General features: G+C 44.4%; 1 protein-coding gene across 1 annotated transcript in view; it reads right to left on the bottom strand.

Annotated features, from left to right (window-relative positions):
- ATRNL1 (attractin like 1) overlaps nucleotides 1-24,442 on the bottom strand; it is a 2,439,979-nt gene that overhangs the window by 2,005,516 nt on the left and 410,021 nt on the right. The window contains exons 6-7 of the mRNA XM_078643887.1: nucleotides 8,196-8,370; nucleotides 70-157 (exon numbers count right to left, since the gene is read on the bottom strand). Coding sequence (XP_078500013.1) covers nucleotides 70-157; nucleotides 8,196-8,370 — 263 coding nt within the window. The remainder of the gene's footprint in view (nucleotides 1-69; nucleotides 158-8,195; nucleotides 8,371-24,442) is intronic.

Here is a 24,442-nt window from a genome sequence, read left to right as displayed (position 1 = left end):
GAGACATATGAACATGCAGCTAACAGGTGTAGATGAACGTTTTCTAGAAACCAGAAGGAAAGGCCAAACCTGATATAATGCAAGGGAGTGTCCGTATCTCTGTAGGGGTCCTCGTAAAACAGGTACTACATTCCATATACTGCTTTCTAAATTGTAGCTAAAAGATAAAAAACATTTTTTTTAGATATATGATATTCTATCCCATGGTAACAAACATTTCAGATTTTTTTTTTTTTTAAACAGAAACAATCTTCCAATAGATAAATAGGAAACAGCAATCAATGTCTAAAACAATCTGTGCAGATCGTGTGGAAATACGTCAGCTACTATAAATCTACTTCACTCTCACAAACGCATACCCAAGTTTAGGAATAGATACATGCTGCACCTCAAAAACATTAGCCTACCACAAGCCGAAGGGAATACTTGGAAGTGGAATAAGTTTCGACTTTACAGATAGAATAGTAGTTGACATGCTGGAGAACACAATGGCATTATGGTGTTCATTTTCCTCAAATCTTTAATCCGTAGTTAGGAAATATGCTATAAACAAGCATTGGCAAAGCCACAAATTCTTGTCCTCGCAAACTGATGCAATGGTTTATTTATTTTAAATGATTGCAAGGAAATTGCAAAATAAAATTAAAGAAAAGGTGAAAGAAAACTCACTAAGCTTAAAAGTGGCTGCCGTATTTTTCCAATAATAAAAAAGAAGACAGTACAGGTATTCCTAGGAAGCAGATGTACCTGCAACAGGTACAGAATCTCTTTATTTGTGTTAATGCATATCCAGAAAAAATATGACTTCATATTATTGGAGTAAAATTACTGCAACTTAGTTTAAATCCATAAGGAAGGCTAAACCATTAAAAACGACAAATAATGGAAAGAAAAAAACATTGGCCCGGTCACTGACATCCACTTTTTTTAAGTGGATGTGCACATTTGAAGAGGCAAAAAGCAGTCCCTCACAGAGCAATATAGCCAATGGTTGAAGTGGCTGACCCATTGTTCTATGCTGTGGGTTGTGGTGAGCTAAAGTAAATTGTGAATGACAACTGAACAGATCAAGGGATGAGGAGGATTAACCCAAAGCCCCTTTTGCATGCATATATGCATGAATTTATAAATTATTAATGTTATTGATTAGATGAGGCTGGTTAGTTAACCGAAGCTGGCCTAAAAACGCAAAAAGGTTAGTTGAGCAATGCCACAGATCATGAATATATATACTGAATCTATTAGTACGTGACTATGAATTTAATGAAGCAAATTCAGAGACACTAATTTACGGCTATGACGTACACAAAACATAACCGGAACAATAACAATAGTAAACAATCTCGCAAGTAAAAGATGACTGTGCTAATTATTTGTTGAATACAGCTACATATATCTTCATGCCATAAACCATCCTCTGAGTGCTTGGAACTGCAAAGGGCAAGACAACCCGAGAAGATATTGCAGTTTAGAATCTGGAGTTGGGACTTGGCAAATTGGAGCTTACAACATGCAGCCAACATAATTCTGTATACAAGGTGGTTCTGCTGAGGGTTTGTTTTCAATGTTATTAAGACAGATCAGCCGTCAATGTTTTTAGCAGGTTACTCTGAAGCTGCACTTCGCTTTCGTTTCCAAATGTGTTTTTTAAATGGGATAAACTGTTGTACACTTTTTTGAGATTGAAAGAACGAACGCAGAGAGCAGCAGATTTGCTGTGCTTTGGTGAGTAAAAATGCCATTAGTTGTCTATTAAATCTCATTTCTGATGTTTGGTTCACTTGTCGTACACAGGAGGATAGAATCAAGGTTCTGAACTTTAACAAAAGGTGTACCTGCTCAGATCAGGCAGAAGAAGGGATATGCCTATAGATTTGCCGCTATTAATGATTAAGTCAATTTTCAATTTTGATTCAATTAGATATAGTCAGCTCTGTCCCATCCAAGATGTTTTCATGGAAAGGCACTTAAAAGCCAGATGAATAGAAAACTAACCCTTTCAGTTGCAAAGTATAGTGTCATTGAAACAGAGTTAAAAGTTTACATCGTGATTGCAGATCAAAAAGGCCAGAGGTCTCATGTAGGTGCTGACCAATAATCGAGCCGGTGTGAGGAACAGCAAATAACACCTTTTTTGGTCGGGAGAGGAATGTGTTCAGCTTGTTCTATGTAACTTTATGGACAGTAAAGAACTAAGCCAATTCACCATAGATCCATTTAACAAAACCCTGGTTGAGTTCCGCACTCAAAATCTTGTAATAAATGGTATTGGTTTTTGCCACTAAAACGAAAAATACTAAGGAAGCTTCAAAACAAGCAAGGAGAATTTTCAGAAAAATCTTCGCTCACTCTCACCATAGCAGTTCTGGCAATACCGCTGGAACTGCCAGGAGTTGCCTGACCTTAGGGGTCTAATAATGTTATTGCTAGTGGACACATAATGAATGAGTATTGTTAGCAGAAGGACATATGGTCTATTTTATAGTTTATTTTGGGCTAATGAGTTAGCCCAGAATTTCACAATACATTCAGATAGCACAACAGTCTACAATGAAGATGGCTTGTAGCATAAAGGGTATTCAAAGAAGATTTACTAGAATTGATCTGAACCTTTGAATTAAGGTGGATTACTAGGTTCTCGAGATGGAGTAACTATTGGTGTGATATACTTGTTTATGTAGATTGTTTTGTTTGTGAAGAATCCTTGTACTAGGTTGGAGAACTACTGGTGATCAAAGTTTTAGTTGGATAAACACAAATTATTGGTAATGGCTACATTGATTTCTCCTGTTGAGATGGACCATGCTAAGGATCAATTTGCTGTTTTTAAAATAATTTTTATGATTGGTTTAAAATGGAATTGAACATCAGCGTAGAAAACATTATAGACTGCCTCATTATAAATCAGTGAGCTGAGAAATTATCTATACTGCCAGAATTCTTTTATGGCATGTTTAGGGATCACATTTTCAGCTGGTGTGCATGGTATGTTTTTTCAGCCAAAGAATAAAAATTGTTAATGAATTGTAGGTGATAAAAGTCTTTGACTAGCTGTATTATATGGTGGCGTAAAAGGGGCAACACATTTTTAGGGTGACTCAAGATGATCATTTGAAATCTAAACCACTCAATACATTTCTCTACCAGTGATGGGTAAGCACATAATGTCAAAAGGTTATGGGAACCGGGACACACGTCATTAAGGTGGCATACACACAGGGGACTAACCTAGCAGCTAAAAGGGGTGCATAGGCGGGCGTAGGATCACCACAAATGAGGCAGTCGAAGACAGCGAGGCATAAAGAATATCCTGAGTAAACGCGCACAGAACCAAGGGAGGGCGTGTGTGCCACGCCTAAATGATGTACTATGTCCCCAGCCGGACAAAAGACTTCCTGGAGAGCCCAGGGTCCGGCCGGGCACCCTCCCGGCCGCAAGGCTGCGCCCCATGGCCACACAAGGGACTAACACCATAGGTCCGCCTGACCTGAACACGCGCAGGCAAAAACAGCGAAATCACATCTCCCTCCATGGCCAAGAGACATTGCCGAACACAAACAAAACGGACCCTTCACCCTATGTGACAGTCCATCTCGGGCCCAAGAGGTAGTCCGCTAAGGCGGTGGACACTTACCCCACTCCCCATAAGGGCCCCTGTATGTGTACCAACATCTGAAGCATGGCAGGGCAATATGTGTTGAGAACGTATGCCTCTGTGCATTAATCAGCGAGATACATAACACTTCAATCTCGTCAATTAGCACAAGAGCCATACGAGGCTGTAAATAAATTATAAGGGTTACGTCTCAATGTCTGTTTCCTTTAAATATATCCGGAAATATTGTCCAGGCTACCCACTGCTCGGCGAGAGCGACACCATTTCACTAATGAATAACACTCTTCCGCGGAGCTACAGCATCTGGCAGGAAGGTGCTGCACACAGGGGGACAACACGGTAAAATGCTGCAATAACCAATCTGCTTAGACTGCCCCCCCAATAGATCCGTAAGAAAAGAGGGGGGAGCAGCAGAGGGTGCTGGTGTCAACAGAACTCACCCGCCTCACATCCGCCAAGTGAATCACCCGTGCTGGAGCGCCAGAATCCAATGGCTCAGTACGGGCCGAGCCAGGGAGCACACCGTCTAATTTAATTAACCGTCTCTGATCTTTTAAAGTCATAGTCAGTACCGCCTGCTACTTTACTTAGAACTAGCTACGCATAACGAAGCTAGAAATTAGGTGGTTTGCCCAGAATCACAGGTTACTCTGCCCACGGCAAAACACAAACCTGGTTACCCGGTTCCAAGGTCGTGATCTCAAGCTGTGAAGCCACAGCCTTGCCCCTGTGATGCCTTCATTCTGATTTCATAAAATTGGTAACCTTGTTTCAAAAGAAGAGTCAGAGAAACAAAGACAGCCTGCAGGGGAGAACATTGGCATGGGGGATCTAGGGAACGTATCTGTTTTGCAGCCCCGGAAGTCGAGGGAATGATGAAAGGTGGTACGTGTCCCCTATTTCATGTGCACCCAGGAAGCAGAAAGCGGCGAGTGCCCCACACTCGGAGGATGCAGACATTCCCCACAAACGCACACGCTGCCCTAGGCAGAGAAATAAACAAGACATGACTGCACAGACTGCCCCCTCTCATCCCAATCACTGGCACTTTGCTTCTGAGTCGGCGACGAGAATCTGACCTGTGCCCACAGCAGTTAAGGTGGTTGCACTGGCTGCAATGCCATCCTCTTTCTGCGGGTGTGATTTCACAAGGAGGGGGAGCAGGGGTCGCACCGACTTGCCCTTGTTGCACCTGCAGACATCAGGCCCCCACCCGAATGAATGGCCGGAGGCAAGCATTGGCAACAGGCACCACCAGGAGACGAAAGAGAAAACGGCCCCCCAACGTGGGCTTCAGACTCACCACCATAAATCACTGACAACCTATGCTGCCACCGGGCTCAAGGCACCCGCAACACAAAGCAGGGGGACAACAACGTATCAAGCTAGACCAAGGGACCACAAGGGCATCCACGACATGACCCGACGGCGTGACCAGGAGAACAAAACAGGGGGGGGAGGCAACTTTTTTGGGAAGCACGCCTGACGAAGCGCTCCCTCCCCCATGGCGGCGCTACTCGCCCGAGCAATGCTGATTGCACTGTGCAAAATGTGCCTGCTTCTCTGTTATGCAGCAATGGTTGAGTCCAGCCTCTCACGTGTTCCTGGGCCCTCACCTAGGCATTCGCCTGTGTAGTGCCTGGTACATTGAGAGGACTATCACCTCTAACACCGCGCTCTTGCGTGAGCATAAGGGATAATACCTCTAATAAATGAGCCAAATGACGGCAGTCCCTGCTCTCAGCACCGCGCGAACACACACACAGGGCATTTGTGTCGGCGGGATCTGACGTTCACCTGCTGTGACCCTGTGACTGGCGGTCGAGGAGCCTTCCCACAGTGAGAGCCCACGGGGTTCATGCCTCACGCGAATACACAGTTTAAACAACTGACATCCCTCCATCCCGACACCCAACAGCAGCCGGAGCCACCCCCCCAACACCAGCCGCGCTCGTCTCCCCCCCAGAGAGGAGGCGGAAAACACAATTCCTTCTGGTGGGATCTGAACCAGTGCAGGGGATTTGCCACTCCACCAGAGTCCTCAGTTCCACCAGCGGAGCTATCAACTTCTCGGGAGAAGCTCTGGTGTGGGTGTGAGAGATGGAATGCGCAGAGCTAGGTGAGCCCCTTTAATATGGATGGCCCGCAAAAGGTCCGAACTCCACTCGTTCAAAAACATTGTAACAATGCATCCACAAAGACACGACGCAACATGCCAAAGCTGCCCGTGGTGAGCGTGGTGACCGCACACCACAGCGTGCAGCAACCCCCATCACCCCCTCCTCACACCCATGGGGCTGTCCCGCACTACATACACACAGGGTCCAGACTCACCGCAGGACAGACGAGGCCGGTCAACCGCCCCCAAACCACACGACGGAGGATGCCAGTGGATGCACCCACCACACTGCCGATGCCAGACCAGCACAGCGAGTCCCGCTGAGGACAAGACGGCATACCCCCCCCAACCACAGAGGGCCCATGTGTCCTGCTCAGCGGCTTGCTCGCCCGAGAGCTGGCCATGACCTGGAGGGGGTAACGGTGACCGCCCTAACTTCCTGGAGCTGACCAGCCTCCCCTCCCTTGGCGGCAGTGATGGTTATTACACACCTCGCGGGCTTTGGCCGAGTACTTGGTATCAAGGTACATGCCTACCCAGGAAAGTGCGCGTGGCCACAGGCATCGAGGAAATCGAACAAGCGCTGAAAGACAAGCCTGGCCCCCAGGGGAAGTGTTTACCTTGAAGGAGCGAGCGCAATAATTGCTAACAGATGGCGCAGCTGCTCTCTCCCGCAAGGAAAAAACACCAAATGTGCACGAGTGCCCACAGAGAGCAGTGAAAAACATGCACGAGTTTTAACAAAAGTGCTGTGCGATGCCAAGAGGTCTCTCTATGCAGCACTTGCGCGCTGCGTAGGCGAGACCTAAAAAAGGAAATAGAGGGAAACAAAGCATGATGGCAAAAAAACAATATCAAATCAGCCACCAGATAAGAAAGGGAAGACTTCTCTACACTTCAAACAAAATAACTCATGGATATGAAAAAAATTTAAACAATAAATATTCAAATATGATGTCAAAAATGCATTCCAGTAAAGAAGGCTGGTAGGTCTCAAGAGAAGGCAAAGACTCTATAAATCCTCTTTTAAGGCTAGAAAAGGAAACTAAGATTATGTTGATGTTCAGGCTTTCTTAGGATCCTTTTAATGTTATTGGGTTCAACTGTGTCATAAAAATGACACATTAAATGAAAGGACGAGGTGTTGTGGTTTTAATACCGATGACTAAGAATAAACTACACATCAAATGAATCAATTTGAAATCGCATGTGCAGTGGTGCATTTGCTCTCATTACACAGACAGATTTCATATCCTGGGAGGCACATCAAACAAGTTCAATATCATGCAGAGTAAGAAAAATAGAGAAAAGACTTACTGAAATGGTACGTAGAAAAGACTACCTACAGTGCAATCCTTCCAGACAGCACCTGTTCTGGATGATTTCACCTTAGAACCAAACTTCAAGTAGAAGGCGCCCGCATGCAAACTTTCATTAAGGAGTGACAAACAAAGTGGACATTTCCCTACCCAACACCTCTTCCTTTGATTCAGGATTGAACACCATTAATCAAAGATGGCAGCAGGTGCAGCGGGCCAATAGTCATGGGAAGAGGATTACTTTTGGGGGCGAGAGGGTTTGGACACACAAAGATGCATGGATTTCTAACAATATGTTCAAATAGCTACCTGAATAGGTTAAAATTCATCACCTTTCCCTTATCAAACAAGAGGTTTTACAGAGTTTCAATATTACCCCGTTAACATTCAACCTCTATTTGTATCCCTTAGGGATGCTTCACGCCACCATTGTGCTGATGGCAAGCAACTCCACATTAAAACATTTTCTGCAACGTGCATAAAATATTACTTACATTTCAACCAGCCTTGGGCATCCACCACCTACCTAATACTAAATTCTACAAAATCAGAATCCATACTTCTCAATGATATGCAGTCTACATCCTCACATTATGCTTTAGGTGAATTAAATGGCACTAGGTAGTGTCACACCTTTCCACTTTGTCAACGGCAAGGCCAACTGGCTGATACAATGCCTTTTATTCAAAGACCATGTCGACATGAAGGCCCAAACAGCCTATCAGATTACCCTCCTACACCTGACCAAACCCTCCATCCAAGCAACCACCCTCTGCCCGACTGTACAAGCAGAAGTCATACCCCTTATGGACATGAGTAGGCCTCCATGATTACACTGTATTTTTTGATATGGCGCAGAAATTATTGATTTATTTATTTAAAAGATATATGAAGACCCTCTTGCAAATTCTTTAAAAACAAGAAAGGAAACATAGCTTTACTTTTCATACATACCGACACTCTAATCTACCCATCATCAACTAGCAGAAAAAATGAGGATATCACATCACTGCTTAAGAGTGACAGCCAATTAAAAAGCCATTACATGAAAAGAATATAATCTAAAATGGAAGGATTGCTTGGACCTCCGAGTCAGTCAAGTACTGTGGCTGTATATGTTGATGAAGAGGTGATCACTTACTTTAACACCATCTGGAAGGAGCTGTAGTTAAAGGTATATCCACCGATCACCCACATGAACTTCCCATGCATCACAGCCTTGTGGGAGGCGCGACCCACCGAAGGACTGAATGGCTTCACGTTTGGCAGCGTCCAGTAGGACTCCGTTGAGGGCACATGCAGTGAGCAGTCAGGACCTATAATTAAGAGATACAAGTATGAACTCAATGAAAGTGGTGAGCTATATAATCAAAAACACTATTGGCAAATAATGTTAATGAATGCAGAAGAAATCACAAATTTACCAATTACTACATTTCACATTTCCTCAACTAGTTAACACTAAAACTCAATGACTGTGTCAAACAAACAAAGTGAATTACAGGTTACAAAGATAACACCTGGCTTTCTTCCAGTTGTTTTCTGGGTTTTAAAATTATTTATATGCATAAAAATTAAATTTTTACTTGAAGTTTTTTTATTGATCTCAACATATGACATCAAATGAAAAAGTTGGAAAAGCTCAACTCTGTGATACTTCACAGAAAGCATACTTGATTTTACAGAACAAATCATCTTCTAGCAACAGGAAACAAAAGTATTGAAAAGATTAAAAATACAAGAACGAGGAGAGCAAAATAAGACTGTGCTGGCTTAGCATGTAGATGTTGTGTAGTGGGCATGGTGACGGCCCTTGCAGTCCGGTCGCCCAGCATGACCTGGGTGCCTTGAGGGCGAAACCAATGTCAAAGTCAATGTTTCAAGGATCCTTAAGAAAGTGTTTCCACGTGTCCCCGAATTTGTCCAAGTAGTCATTCAAATAGCTTGGCGAATTTCTTACCCAATGGTTCTCGGATACCTATAAATTTGTATACAGAATTTAGGCAAAATTCTTCAATTGTTGAAAACAGATCTATATAGCCCCTATCTATAAGTTGAAAAATTAGACTAAGGGCCTGATTTAGATTTTAGAGTCTTTATCTCTGTCCATCAGGGTGGTAGACATTACGTGCAACACCCAGACAGACAGAGGACCGCCATATTCAGAGATCACCGTCAGCCCTGTGATGATCCATTTATTTTCATAGGAGCCTCCACCACAGTGGCTCTTGTGAAGGCATTGAAAGACTGGTGAGCATGTTTCAGGCAGATACTCACTAGACTTTTTTGTTTTTCAAAACAAACTCCCAAGGCCGTGGTTTGCATTTGTTGAACAAATTACCAATGAACCAGACAACCATGGAGTTTTCTCCCAGATTATAGGGGTCATAATTATTTTTTTCTATTTGGGACTGCCAGATTTTCCTTCGTGGGCACAAACAGAAAAAGAGAAAATCTTTTTGCCTGGTCTAAATAGGGTGTGCAGTTTAATGTTCTTAAACCAAAAGCCCCTACTGCATTAGGCCATTGGCATAGGTTTCTGACGAAGCCAGCAGGGTCTCCGCCGTAGGAAACATGACAGTTTCCCCGACTCATAATACAGCAGATGTACTGGAGGTTTGATGGACAGGGTACGCTGCCACGTTTGTGGTGGTGTACCGTGACCTCCACTCTATAAATGAGGACCGAAATCTGAAAAGGTTCCCAGATCCTTCAAACCCCTTTAATTTAAATTCGGGACCCAGATTATTAGATAAATTTAACAAGCATGATAGGCTGTAAAAAAGGATGCTGCAGCCAGGAAGGAGGAAATACCAATAAACAGCCCGTAATTTGGGCCTAAGAAAAAGAGGATTCATGGTATGTAAAAAGAAATCCAGGCCCACAGATCAAAATTTACTGAGCAAGTACTATGAAAAAACATACAGAGCTGCAAACAGAAATTACCCACAAAGTGCTACAAGCCACTGTTGGTGAAAAATAACAGTCTTTTACCTCTTGCATTTTGCCAGAGTACATGAGTAACTTCAAAGTAGGGCACTGTGAAAGTGAGTAAGAAGATGATGATTGCGATGTAAGTATTGAACTTGAAAGACATTTACATAAAAATATTGCATGGTAGATAATTCCAACAAAATATCAGTATTTTCATTGCATCTTTAAGAAAGTCTAAGTGTGCACATATATTTAGCTTGTGAGCAAAATAGCAAACAACATGTTATGATGAAAGCAAAGTCAAACGAATTAACTAGTTGTTTCCACAAGGCACCGCTCATACACTGTAATTCAGTCCCTCTTGCCATTGGCAAATAATAGGATGTCTTGGCTTTTCGTAAAGCCTTAAAAACCCACCCTTTTCCTTTCTGACCAATCCTTCTGCTTTTTCTGTCTGCTCTGCTAGAATGCTAGCTTCAGGTCACCCTCTTTGGGTAACGGCATGCCTTACAAAACTTCATCCTCATGAGGTGTGATGAGAGAATAATGCGGTGTTCCTGATACGCTAAAGCACCCAAACAAAAGGCACTTCTTAAACACAAATTGCACAAACCAGCAATTAAAATGTCATGATGCCAACAAACTAGATAAATAACGGAACACACAACGGCTTTCAATTATAAGATTGATGTCATGTGGCAACTGCAGTTTAACAAAGGAACTACTTAATGTCCATATAGCAAAACCAAATACGAACACAAATGTGAAAAAGTAACCATCTACAGACAGCCCATCCAAAGAATGACGAACAATGCAGATCACATGAGGGTGTTGGCTCAAGGGACTGACTCAAATCCCACTTTGTCTCTATTCTTCTTTTAATTGTACATTTTGGAAGAACTGATGAAATGGAGTCTTTCAACATAAAATGGAGTCTTTCAACAGAACATGCTGTCTGTAGACATACATCAAAGCAAAGGACCAGATACACAAAAATAGTAGCTTATATAAGTGTAGCTAACCAACAAAAAAGCCTGCCATAAGTGGAAAATAATGTTTTACATTCACCAAATGTCTTTTACACATCTAAAATGATGTATTCACACACAGAATTTAATGTGAGGCAATCTACTCCTAGGTGTCAAAAGTGGGTGTTCCATGGCTGGAATTACCTGTGGGCTTGTGCACCCCACAAAACCAACTTCTGCAGCGCCATGACAGTCGTAGATGACTAGATAAGAGATGTATTAATTTATTTGAGAATTTTCTATAGCGCTGAGTAGACCAGGAGGTTTCAGAGTGCTTTACAAAACATAGCAATAATAGAAGGATTCCACATTGACATAGTATCACAAGAGGGGATAAAAAAAGAATAGTGCAACATAATATACATATCTCCGAAAGTCACAAATAATCCAGCATTGTCCGTCCACGGCGTAGATGCTGAATTGGGTCTGATGACTGTATTGGATGGTCCTTTTTTTGTAGCAGAATCAAGGGGGCTGGTTGAGGTATTTGTTCAAAAGTACAGTTTTGAGATTCCATTTGAAGCAGGTATAGGAGGGGTTGCAACGAAGGTCTCTAGGAAGTGAGTTCCAAATCGATGGAGTCTTACCTGAGAAAGAGCGTTTCTGGGATGATTTTTTTTTATTTGAGAGGGAAGAGAATAAGTGAGACACAGCTTCTTAGATCTCGAGTTTTGCCCGCTCTCAATCGTTATGGCAGCTTCAAGCTCAACACCGACAAAACAGAAGTACTGATCTTTGGAAAAAAAAACTCTGTATGTGATCACTTCAGGTGGCCAGCAGAACTCGGTCCTATCCCCACCCCGAAAGACCACACGTGCAACCTCGGCATCATCCTTGACAGCCAACTGACAATGAAACGACAAGTCAACACATTAGCATTCTCATGGTTCCACACCCTCCGCATTATCTGTAGAATCTTAAGTTGGACTCCTATCAACACCAGAAAGATCTTCACACAGCCCCTCATCACCAGCCGCCTAGACAACGGCAATGCCCTCTATGCTGGAATCTCAAGCATAGAGAACCACATCACCCCCTCATCTCAGAGACCTCCACTGGCTCCCCGTCCAGAAGAGATGTCAGTTCATGATCCTCATGCATGCCTACAAAGCACTATACAACCAAGGACCATCATACATCAACGATCGACGGAACTTCCGCCTGCCCGGAAGACACCTGCGCTCTGACTCACTCACCCTCACAAACACAAACCACATCCATCGCAGCCACAGTGGGTGCTGCTCCTCCTCCTACATCGCCACCAGGACCTGGAACGCCTTACCCTTGTCATGAAATCAACCGCTTGCACATGGTTAAAACCACTTGGTCTGAAAAGACGCAATATAGCCCAGTACCCTCGTTGGCTAAAGCGCCATCCACATGCTTGGCTTCTGTTACAAAGACTTATGCACCATATTGTTTCAGAGAAGCCAACACTCACCCAGCATGGCAGCCGCCGTGCAGTCTGAGGTCAGCATTCTAGTTGTTCTAATCCTTCCAGTTTGACAGCGCTTTTGAAGAGCGCGAGCTTTAGAATCTTCGCACTTCATCTGAACTTCTGTGAGGAGAACAGCGTTTCTGTTTCGCGCCTGCTCTGAGGAGAATTTCTTGTGTTCCTTGGCACTTGCTCAGTGCTAGAAGATTTTTGGGCTCCTCCTAGTGTGGAGCGGTGTGCACACCAAGAGTTTTCGGTTACTGGAGACTAATGTCTCCGGTTATCTCCTGAAGATAGAGGACAAATTATTTGGTGACTCAAGACATCGGAAGACTACCTGTCACAGCTTGAAAAGGGACAGTAAGACGTGATACTTAAGGACACTGATTATAGACTTCATTTGAGAATTCTGGACTACTCACAAAATTCATTCTCTTGGTTAAAAAAACCTTTCTAGCGAAGGTTCACTTCTTCTTCAGCCAAGTTCTAAGGCTGTATAGAGGAATTTTTTCAAGGGCTATCTATGGATATTGTAATTCCTGCAGAGAGGGGCAAGCCTGTTCAGTGTTCAGGTAGAGAAGAGTATGATGTGAATGTAAATGAGGGAGAGATGAGGAAGTTAGGCAGGATATTTTAACCTTAAAGATCTTGTCTTCCAACTGCAGATTCTCTCACAGTATTTTCCCTGGATGCGAGTGGTTGACATAGCGCAGAGTAAGGACCATTCCAATTGTTGAGGGAAGATTCTGACAGAATCCCTGCATCTGGAGGCAGTCTCTCTTTCTTATCCCATTCCCCTTTACCCCTGGTGGTTGCAGGAAACCGGTTTTAAAACTAAGCCTGTGCTTGTAGTCGCGAGGGAGATTTGGGAACCTAAGCATCTGCTCCTTCGAAAGTACTTGCACAAGTAAGTTGTCTTGACACCCCTCCAACTCCTAACAGCTCCCTCCCTAGCAGAGTTTATAAAGAAGCTCAAGACCGGTCTTTTCAACGGAGACACAGCACCTCAGGGCCCAGATTCCTCAAGGGGTGATAGCGTGTGCTCTACACATACTGATTGATTGAACGGTGAAATGCAGCTGGAGGAAATTTCAAAGGTGCTGGGCTGTCCCACAAAACTCATACTCCCAATCCATCTGCAAACATTTCAGGCACAATCAGTATTTACAATTAACTGTGTAATGAGTAGCCAGTATGTTCAGCCGTGCTCTGCTCAGGGGTGGTTGGTGTTAATGCACAAAATAGGTGTCGCCCTGCCACCCTGAGTGAAGAGGCAAGAAGAGAATTACAAAACACCAAGCAGCTGAAATGAATTTACTACTTCATTGCTGCTCTTGTATTTATAATACGGCAGCTGTGAGGAACTTAGCAGAGGTACGGTCCTGCTGTGCACGTGTCTTCTGGCCGAGGTATTCTTTGACCAGCAGGTACAAGCTACAGCGGTGACATCATGGCAGAGAGTGTGCCGACTTACAAGCCGCACATATTGTTTCTTTTGGGGCACTTACACAATGGCCCAGGGAGGAATTCACACAACTCCATTCATTTCAATGGCAGGGGAGGGGCAGGCTGATAGGAAGAACGAGGTTATCGGTGGTAACAATTTATTAGTCATCACGAGAGGGGGCGGGCTATAGGAAGGGTGCAGTAGACTGCTTTCTTCATTCCTCTCCTGTCTTCTCATTACGCTAGAGAGAGTGGAGGAGACGAGTCATACCTTTCCTTTTTAATGCAACGATCCTAAATGTGAAGCGCTCTGATACCCTCATGGGTCAAGTTTGCGCTATATAAAACTTTACAAATAAATAATCCTTACTGAAAGGCAACAGTAGCATTGGCACTCGGTGTGGCCGAGTTGGAGACACTACGGTGTAATTAAAAAATAATTAAACCAAGGTACAAATGTAATGACTGTGGATTTTTGTAATAGTGCGTTTCATTGTATGCTATCACTGTGGTGAGATTTGAAATATATGGGGCCTACCTATTGCTCAACTGCCATTTACGTTTAAAGCTCCACTTCATAATATCCTAAATACTGAAAACAATTAAACATGGTGCAGTGCTTGTTGTTCTTCCCTGCCAAAGGAAATCCGATCACTCGGACTATAAAAATCAGTGGGGAATCGGAAATTGATTGGATTTAAAGCGTCTTTGTTGTTTGTACAGTAAATCAAAGAAAATGTTTTTGCATTTTAAACATTTTCTTTGATTTGATTTACAAACAGCCAAGATGCTTGAATACGAAGTTGCGCGCGTGTTTGTTCAAAAATAAGCAGTGAGTCACTCAGTCTGAGCTTTGAAGCCAAGGAACGCGTGCATAAATAAAACAAGTATGGTGGCTTTAATTTCGAGGCTTTCTCTATGACTTACATGATCATCAAACACACAGTGTGCCAGTGCGTGGCATTTTTGTGGCAAGTGAAACAGCATAATCACAAACTATTGTAGTTGTTTCTTTGTGGGAATGTTGATTGTAAAAATGTGCGCTCTTATAACTATAGTGGATTAAATTCAAACAAGATCCAAGAAGCTCTTCCAAGTTCGACACATGCCATGTTTAAAAAACAAATGATTATGTACAACATCCGTGGCCTGACCTATTACTTGTGATGAGTTACAAAATGGCGGCACGTGGGTTGGGGGCGAAGGGGTTGCCACAACCACTAAAAGTATACTGCCATGATCTCACGTCACGAAGAATTTTGCATTTAAATGTTGGGGCGTCACATTTCCAGGAGAAAATATCAGCCATTTTCTGTTGTTTGAAAAGTCTGCAAACTGGCCCGGACCTGGTACTAAATATTACTGCAAACAAAATCGTATGTATTTGCGACATGACTTTTCCGCCTTTGTATACTGTGATTATTAGTCACGGATCATTACACAGCAGTAGAACACATTAAAAAGTGCTTTTTACTTACATTTGTGGGTTGAAGTATCTAAAGACGAGAACAAAAAATTAAAGGCTTTAGGGGATTTTGCTTTGCAAGAAAACGCCACAGTTTTAGCAGTGCCCATAAGTCTGTAGTGAGCTGGTCCCACATGTTCAGGAGGTACATACAGACGCTGTAGACGTGGCTATGTAAATGTAGATGATGTTTATTAAGATCTTAGGAAGTAGTTACAACACGCCCCACCAGGAGCAGCCTCCTAGCTGCTCAGCCCATCTCCCAACTGACAACACACACACACCAGGCACCCAAACATTCCACTCATGCTAACATTCTAACTAGAACACTCACACTGGCTGAGCAGCTAGATGCAGAGGAGTAAAGGAACATATGTGTAACCTGAGGATACTACAAAGTCACACGCAGTATTTTACTTCCATGCAGTCACAATCCACAGCGGTCCACCGCCCATGCTCTGCAGGTGAGCACAGTTCCAAACTCCTGAAGGAGAGCTGGTCCTCACTCCTTTACTTCGCAACTTCTAGTGCGGTGCCTGAAGGTCCTGTTTGTTCCCTTCCAGTCTGTTTCCACTTCTGCTTTCTGGCTTTAGTGTTCCTGCTGCTTTGGTGACTCAACCCACTCAGTTGCCTGCCTAAGACTAGGATTTATTTTGCGTTCAACTCTTCTAGTTTCTCTACTCTTCTTGTCCTGTCCTCTGCTTCGGTTGCTCGCCATGTATCGATCTCCAGTTGTCTTCACACCAGTCCAAGGATTAGACTCCATGCAAGCCCCGCTGGTAGTATACATTCTAGGCCAGTAATCTACACCACCAGCTTTGGCCATCCAGGGCCATCATCCTCAATTGTCTTCTTGAAAGCAGCTTATTGTGTACTTCAGTCTTGTGTATACTTTCCAAATCGCAGTGTTTGTCTATTGGTATTCCTAGAGTGACTCTCCAGGGCTGCTACTCACGTCTGTCTGACCAGACAGACACTTTGTATACTATCATCGACTACTAAGACCTTTGGAGCATAGCATTTTACATCCTAAACAAAAGAGATTGTGGAATTTTATTAAGAAAACACGTATACCTTTAGCTGCCTCGTGTTTGTTGGAATGCAGACATTTATTGTGGCTAGTTAAAAAAACAAGGAGATTTTTGGCAGGTTCGTGCACATATCTCCAAGGACATTCGTGGCAGCTTTGCTGGGGTCAGACACTCTAGTGGGAGTTGCCTGTATGCCTCTCTCATGATTTCCAGAACAAGGCTTCCTGCTTTCATGGTAAACAACTGTTTGCGGACTGTCACAGACGACTTCAATGTTCATAACCTTTGCGCGGGAGCAGCTCAGTGTCCTGCAGCGCCCCTGGCGGTCACGAAGAGAAGCGGGGCAGAACAGAACAAGATGCACGACTTTCCATCCACCGGAGTACAGCTATGAAAGGCGGATGGATACATGAAACGAGTGAATATGGACCGGTGAAGAAGAGCTCTACAATCATGAGTCCAATCGTCTAGAGCACCTGGACGTTGCTGCCTAAAGTAATAGAAAAAAAAACAGGGCTTCCCTAAAATAGTTTAAACTTTAGGAGTTCGAGCAACCTTTTCATAATTGCTCTGCAGTCTCCGAGTTAACCACAGACATCCAGGAATCAAGGAGCGGGAGTGTGTCCATCGCTACCCCTGCCCTGCCCGCTGGTGCCCCCGGCACTGTCTTGCTGTGCCTGGTCTAAAGGGACACGAACGAAGCCGGAGGAACACACAACGGAGAGGGGCACAAGAAAGCCCTCTACTTTCTGCAGTTTCCGGACTCTGCCCCCTGCAGCAATTAACAGGCTGTTGAGGGGTTTATGGGCAGGACACTGGGATAATGCCGTGATGTTATCACGGATCAAAAGGTGTGTGACGTCGTCTATACTACCCAAGGCGTAACGGGGAGTTAACAAGACAGAGCCTGCTCCACAGTAGTGGGGCTCGGATCAGCGTGCTCGTTTGGAAAAGGCGGGAAGGCAAGCAGACGGTGCTTCAGCCTTGTTACTTCGAGGAAAAGGGCTGGTTCTGGAGCATGGAAAAATGGCGCGAGCAAAGAAGCCAGTGTCTGAAGAGTCGTTGGTGGTGAGGCTTGGAGGTGGCAGCTGAGCCTAAAGAGCCTTGAAGAACCGATAGGTGGTGCAAATAAAATGCTAAATGTTTAAATATCTGGTCTTTGGGATTTATCGTTGAGAACAAGATCTGCTCCTGTGGCGGCTGATGGTACCTTTTAAACCTCTGCTACTGTCTGACACATTAGAAAAGCAACAGCACAGGGGTGTCTTGTACCATCTGACAGTCAGAGAGCACCTGCACAGGGGTGTCTATGACATGACATTCGGAAGCCTTCAGTCGAGGGGTGTCTCGCATACATGCCAACCCTCCCGATTCAGGCGTGAGACTACCGATTTGAAGGCTAGTCTCCCGCCTCCCGATTCCTGCAAGCAAAAACCCGATTCCTCGGGGTTTGTTGACAGGGCGTTTGTGTGAAGTGCTAATTTTTCCAGCAATAGTCAAAGTGGCCATGCAGGGGCTCTCGATGGGGTGAAAAAACAACAAAGGGTCATTAACAAGGCAATAGTCTTTTGAAGACCTGTGAAGTAGGGGGGGGGGGGCGTGTGTGTGCACAGGAAGCTGTTTTCGGCTGGGGTGTCACACAGGGGCGGGGGGGGGGGGGGGGACAACACTTGCATCACCCTCTCAGCCTGCCATTGCGCTCCATGCTTGTAAAAGGTAAGAAAAAAAACGTACATTTGTGTTTCAAATGTCCAATCCTGCAGCAGCACACTTCCAAAGCCCATACACGCCAGTAACCCGATTTGAAGCCCCATTCTCCCGATTTTTTAAAAAAAATCTCCCTCTTTGCTCTTCTGAAATGTTGGCATGTATGGACTCTCGAGGAGCGTATCGGGTTTTGTGCCATCTGTCAATCAAAGTCACCAGTACAGGTGTACATTCCTCATGTCACCAATAACAAGGGAGCTGGCCCAGGGACCTAGTCCATAATTCCACCTCACCTACCGCTCATCAAAAGCCACTCCTTGCAGTGCTCGGTGCCTGCTGCCTCTCTCTTGTTAAACACAATCTACTTGCTCTCGTGTTTGTGGACTGCGCATATAGTCGGAATCAATTCAATCCCAGCAAGGCACAGCGATCAGGGAAGGCGCCAATAAATATATACAAAAGGCTGCCCGATTCAAGAAAATGTATTCTGTTCAGCCTAGGGTGTAGTGATTTTTTGTATTTTCATATTCAATGTGAAAATCTAATTTAAAAATAATTTAAACTAAAAAGGTAGAAGCTTACTCTGCTGAAAAGAGCATACTTTATTTCCATTGGAGAACGAGGTTTCCTTGGAATCGTTTTATTTACTGAGACTGTTGTGCCAATTGAATAGATCATCTCTTAGTGTACAGCGTCCTCTGGCGTCAGACACAGGGAAACCAATAAATCCCACCCCCTTGTTAAAAGGAAAAAAACATTTGCAAGTCTAAGCGTCAAGTGCAATAGGCACTTATCTTGTCCGTTAGAAAAAATGATGTACACGTTTGCTCATGACCAAAGAAATCCATAGTGGAGCTGCTGCCCGGAACAGTTACGGGAAATGCATACATTTAAATATTGACATTTCACAAGTGACCAGGTTAGACAGTCAATATATACACTGGGCGCCCTGGAGGGAAGCCGGCAAACATGGCTGTGTGACAGAACAATACTTCACGTGCATTTTTACCACGCATTTTTTAAGAACACCTATGCTTTTACAACGCATGCCATTACCATATATATTATATTTATAACACATATATAAAATTATTTGTGGGGGAGACCACCGACAACTTACTTAAATGTGTGGTAAAGGCATGCGTTGTAAAGGCATATATGTGGTAAAACATGCGTGGTAAAGGCACAACATGGTAAAAACCTCATAATAAAGGCTTTTTCCCGGCAGACATGAGCTCCAGGGTGAAGGGCCTGCTGAAGCTTTTTAAGTTTCACAAGTTGCAACTTTAGCTACTTCTTAAAGATAAAATCGTCTAGAACTTGACATAATGTAAGAGGAGCCTCGGACAATCGCTCTTCCTCGCCACCTCCCCTTGGTGTTAAGATTGAACTGAGGCACACTCTGCTTCCTGGGGTCCCACAAGGAGAAGGCTTTGTTTGTAATAATGCAGAGAACGACTGGATTTAATCTTTCGGAAGGCAGACAAGGCCTCGGGTGGGATTGTATGCACCACTGAGAGCCCTCAACATTTTGAGCAGGTGCTGCACGGAGCCTGGGATTGGATAGCCCAAGTGCATTTGCATTCAAATCCTCCGGCGTGACCGGTAATGGCCATTGTCGCCAATGCAAAGGCCAACCGGGCCTCTGGGACCTACAACCACCTGCCTTTACAACATGGTTTCTGAAGCCTCCATCAATCAATCAATCAATCAATCACATTTATAAAGCGCGCTACTCACCCGCTAGGGTCCCAAGGCGCTGGGGGGGGTTGCTGCTACTGCTCGAAGAGCTAGGTCTTAAGTTGCTTCCTGAAGGAGAGATGGTCCTGGGTCAGCTGTGGGTGGGGAGGGAATTCCATGTCTTGGCCACCAGGTAGGAGCCACTCTTCCAAACCAAGAAGCATCCAAAGATAATTCAGAGCAAAGAGTCACGCCCTAGGAGTCTATTGGGGCACTTTAGCTGCTCCGTATGCAAGTTTTACGTTCGTTACTTTCACGAACGCTGCTTAGAAAGCATAATAGAAAAAGTATTTGTGAAAATTAAAACTGTTCTTACTATCCTCTGCACTAGTGTGCCTGTCTACAGAAAACATAGTTACGCCTTGGTGAGGCTGCTCCAAATAACAACAACATACTAGGTGATAGCTCAGTCTCAATACAAGGAACACCAAAGAATCAACACAAACAGCAGGATTTTACAGACTCTGACTTGGAATATCACCTAAGCAAGAATGGTATCAAAACCCGCATGCATCTGCCTGTACATTCACCTCAGTGACTTAAGCACCCACTCCAGAGATCGGTTTGTAAAATACATATCGCTGCATTAACTGTTCATGTTCTGTGAGAGCTGCCTGCCCTGCTGGATCTGGTCTGTGGGAAATGGAAAATTGCACTGTTGCTGCCCAATTGTACGTGTGTACATCCTCAGCTTACAAGTTGGTGGAATGGAGGTGAGGCGCCAATGTTACAACTGTGAAGCACCCTGCATTGAACAAGTGCAGCACGTGCTGCAGGTTGTGCCCAGCGAGGGTCGCATTGAAAAAGTGAGGGCTCCCAGTTGATTTTGGTGAGCCACAGAATTCAGAAACAAACGTGGCCACCTCTGAAATTATTCTTTCATCTAGACACATGTCACTTGATCCTTTCCCATGTAACCTATACTCTCCTCACAGACCAGCCTTCGCACATTTAAAGCGCTTGTCAACTGCAGTCTCCTGGTTTCTCGCCCGCCTGTGAGGGCGGATGGCCCATCTTTTATTTGTCACTGAATGTCACCCATGGAACCCTGACAGTGCTGTATTTTACTACCTCACTAGTAGTCAAAATGGGCCATTTTCCTTGCTTGCACCAGGACCCATGGCATCCTTACGTTAATCTACTTCACTTTACAGCAGCATTTGACCAGTTCAACCCCGAGACCATGGTAAGCACCCTCAGAAAACGAATGGGGATATTTAATTATTACAAAAAGAGTAACTTCCACCACACTCTTGAATGGGCCTAAAAAAAGTGAAATATACTAACATGTTTGTGTTACATATACGTTCATGGATTTTTTTTTACTTGGTGGAAATTCTTCTACATTGTTAACAATGTTGGTACCTCAATAAAGTACAGTAATAGCTTAGATGGGTACTTCTTGAAATCTTTCAGAATTCGATAAAAGTTGGAATTTCGCTTCAAACATAGGCTAAATAAAGCACATTTCTGATTTTTAAACCTGCCATTTGTGAGTAGGGCCAAAAAGTCACAATCAGAGAATACCTGCCTTCCAGTACCTACGTCGTGTCTCGCGTTTGAATCAAGCCTCAATGCATTTGCCCCCAGGCCACTCAGAACAAATATACTGAACCCAGGTTTATGGGGAGTTTGTCTAGAATGGAGGATCAAGGCCAGACTAGTAGCCAGAAAGAAGCTCCAGGACTCAATCTATTAAACACTGCCCTTGCTACCCTTCTTCCCTGTCAAAATAACAGTCAAGTTGAAACCATCTGTATCACCCTCAGTGCATTCATAGGAAGATATCAAACTATCGCAGTGTAAAATACAGCATTGTCCACTTGGAAGTGGCCTCTGCTTGTCTGAAATAATCCTTTCCCATAACCTCCAGCAAACTGCAATTCGAAAAGAGGGGGGTACTTTTTAACACACAGTCTCAGATAAGCAACATGGTCTCCATCATTGTGCAATGACCCACACTCCTGGCTATATAGAGCGTGAAAGGCCATTTCTTAGGACAGGTTTGCAATATGCTAATGAACTTTATTAATCTTAAACAATAGTTCAAATTTACATCCTAAACATAAACCAGCACTATCTCACTCTCCCCGCGCCATTCGCAACTCACCATCTCATTTGGTTCACTCTTCCCCATTTCACACTCTGACCTTATTCCATATCCCCAATCTCAGCCTTCACCCATCCTTCTTTGAAGTTCCTTCTGCCATCAGTCACCTGCGCACCCTCCCCACCACTCCGAGGGGTTGATCTACCCGTCTGTGACTCACCCCCCTCCAAAGTACCGCCTCGCCTGCAACCTGTCCTAAACTGGAAACGCTGTAACCACCCCTACCCTACCTCGACTCCTATAACTTGTAGGGTGGGTGGGCGGACAAACTTTCTTCCCCAGACAACAGCCCCTCCCCAGTGGTGTTTGGTGTCAGGAAGAGGCCATATCCTTCTCCCCGGACACCTATAGAGCCTACCTAGAACACTCCCCTTCCCCTGACTAAACCTATCCCTGCTCTGTCCTTCAGGCCCTTGCACGAAGCACCCTGGTGGAAGATTGGTCTTTGACCCTCACTCCCCCCCGGTGGCCAACAAAGTGGGCTTTTGCTCAGATAATACCCTGGACAAAACCAAACATGGTGCCACCTCCCACCCTCCATCTGTGTGCATAAAATGTAGGAGGGGTGGGTGAAAGGCGAAGGCACAAGATTAAGGAACAACATTAGAAGAAAAACAGAAAAAATGCGGACAAGGGCCCTCGCAGCCTTCAGAAGTGGTGTTCAAACACACGTTTCTTTGGAGCCGGCTCGTAGGGAGACTGTTGGAGGCTCCTGAGTGCCCGGTAGTGGCCATCATTGCCAGAGCTAAAGGCTGACCTGGTCTCTGGCCCCTATGGCTGCCTGCCTTCACAACATGGTTTTTGAAGCCTCCATATGGTCACGCTCCCCAACCAAGAAGCGTCCTGACATTATATGCTCTTTAAGTCTATTCATGCACTATGCTACTCAGGGCTGGCACTGGGGCAGTGTGGGCCGCTGCCCAGGGCCCCGCAGTCAGCCATTGAACTTGGGGCCTCGCACAAATGCGTGTAACAGTCAGGCCATGGCATGAAAGGTGCCACTTAGCAAGTGCTTCACCTTAGGGGGCCCGTCCCCTGCCCTCACTGCTATGGTGTAGGGAGGCCGAACCCAGGGTGGGGGCAGTCCCACTTGCAAGAAGGCACACTCCTCAGTTTTGTCCTACAATCAGGCCTCCTCCACCCACCCACGCAGAAGCAGAGTGGGAGGACTATTGCAGTCCCTTAACTCTCTCTGGAGATAAGCAACACACACCTTCAGCCCTTTATGAGCTGTGAAGAGGTGCTTGTAGGTGGCTGAGAGGGAGGTGCTGCAGCTTCAGGAGCATCTTTTGAGATACAGACAGCCCTGAATGGGTCAAGTCTATGCAAATTAGAGGGTCTCGCACATTCCCCTACTGCACTGGGCTCCAAAAATCCTAGAACTGGCCCTGATGCTAATTGCTGTACTATGTATGCGAGTTTTACGTTTGTTAATTTACCGAACGCGGCATATAAAGCACAATAGGAAAAAGTACTAAAGAAAATTGGGCAAAACTGGGCGCAAACGTCTTTCCATTCCAAGCAATTTATCTCTAGGTCAAACAGATCAAAAGTTAATAAAAATGCAGAAGCACGTGCGGTCACATAGTGGAAGGCCCATTGCAAAGGTTATCCGGCAACCTCTCCGTTTCCTACTGTATTTGGGTGTTGAATTAGTACTAATGAGGTGAAACCTTCGCCGAGACAAAGTTAACGTGTCAAACAAACAAAATAATTAAGTATAAAATGGTTACATACATTGGCTTTTCTTGCCTCATAATGTCGCCCAACCCTATCAAATAATTCATGTGGCCCTCGTAATACTACTTTACTGAAATGTGGTCGTACGACTGTTTCTCTGGATTTAGCATTGCACTGAAGTGAGGTTCATGTTATTGAGATGCACTGCTGCCACCAAGTGGTTAGTTAAGGGCAGCAATTTTTAAAAACGTATTTCGAGTCTGGACATTCTATCCAGGTCACCCATAATACCGACCGGAACTGTGCATACAGTGCAGGCTATTAATGTGAGCACTACGTTGTACGTGATTAAAACATTGTGTGTATAGTAATTCAGGAGACTGAATGACCAGCGTTCTACCCGTAACAATTACTGCATTACAACAACTGTTATGTACACGCCAATAACATTGTGATGAAGACATTGGGTGCAACTAGTACAGAGGATAGATAATAAGCATAGTTTTCATTTTCAGGTACTTAATTAAGGGTATCGACTAATGTGACGGTTTGTTGCGCGAGGATGGTCCTGAGGAAGAGGTGCTAATTGAGACTGTACCCATTTAGATGTTGTTTGATCTAGGTGCCAAGATCACTTTGATACCCATACTGGTTTTTGAAACTCACTTGAAAGGAAGGGCCACAGTATGTAAACCAGACATTCATACAATAGGATATGAAGGAGAACTTGTTAATTTGTTAGGGTATTGTCATTTTTTTAAAAGATAGATTTACCACAGTGAGAATGCATGCATCTGTGTGAGGTGAATCAC

The sequence above is a fragment of the Lissotriton helveticus genome, chromosome 5_1 (assembly GCF_964261635.1).
Source record: "Lissotriton helveticus chromosome 5_1, aLisHel1.1, whole genome shotgun sequence".
Taxonomy (NCBI): Eukaryota; Metazoa; Chordata; class Amphibia; order Caudata; family Salamandridae; genus Lissotriton; species Lissotriton helveticus.
This window is presented reverse-complemented; position numbering and strand designations above follow the sequence as displayed.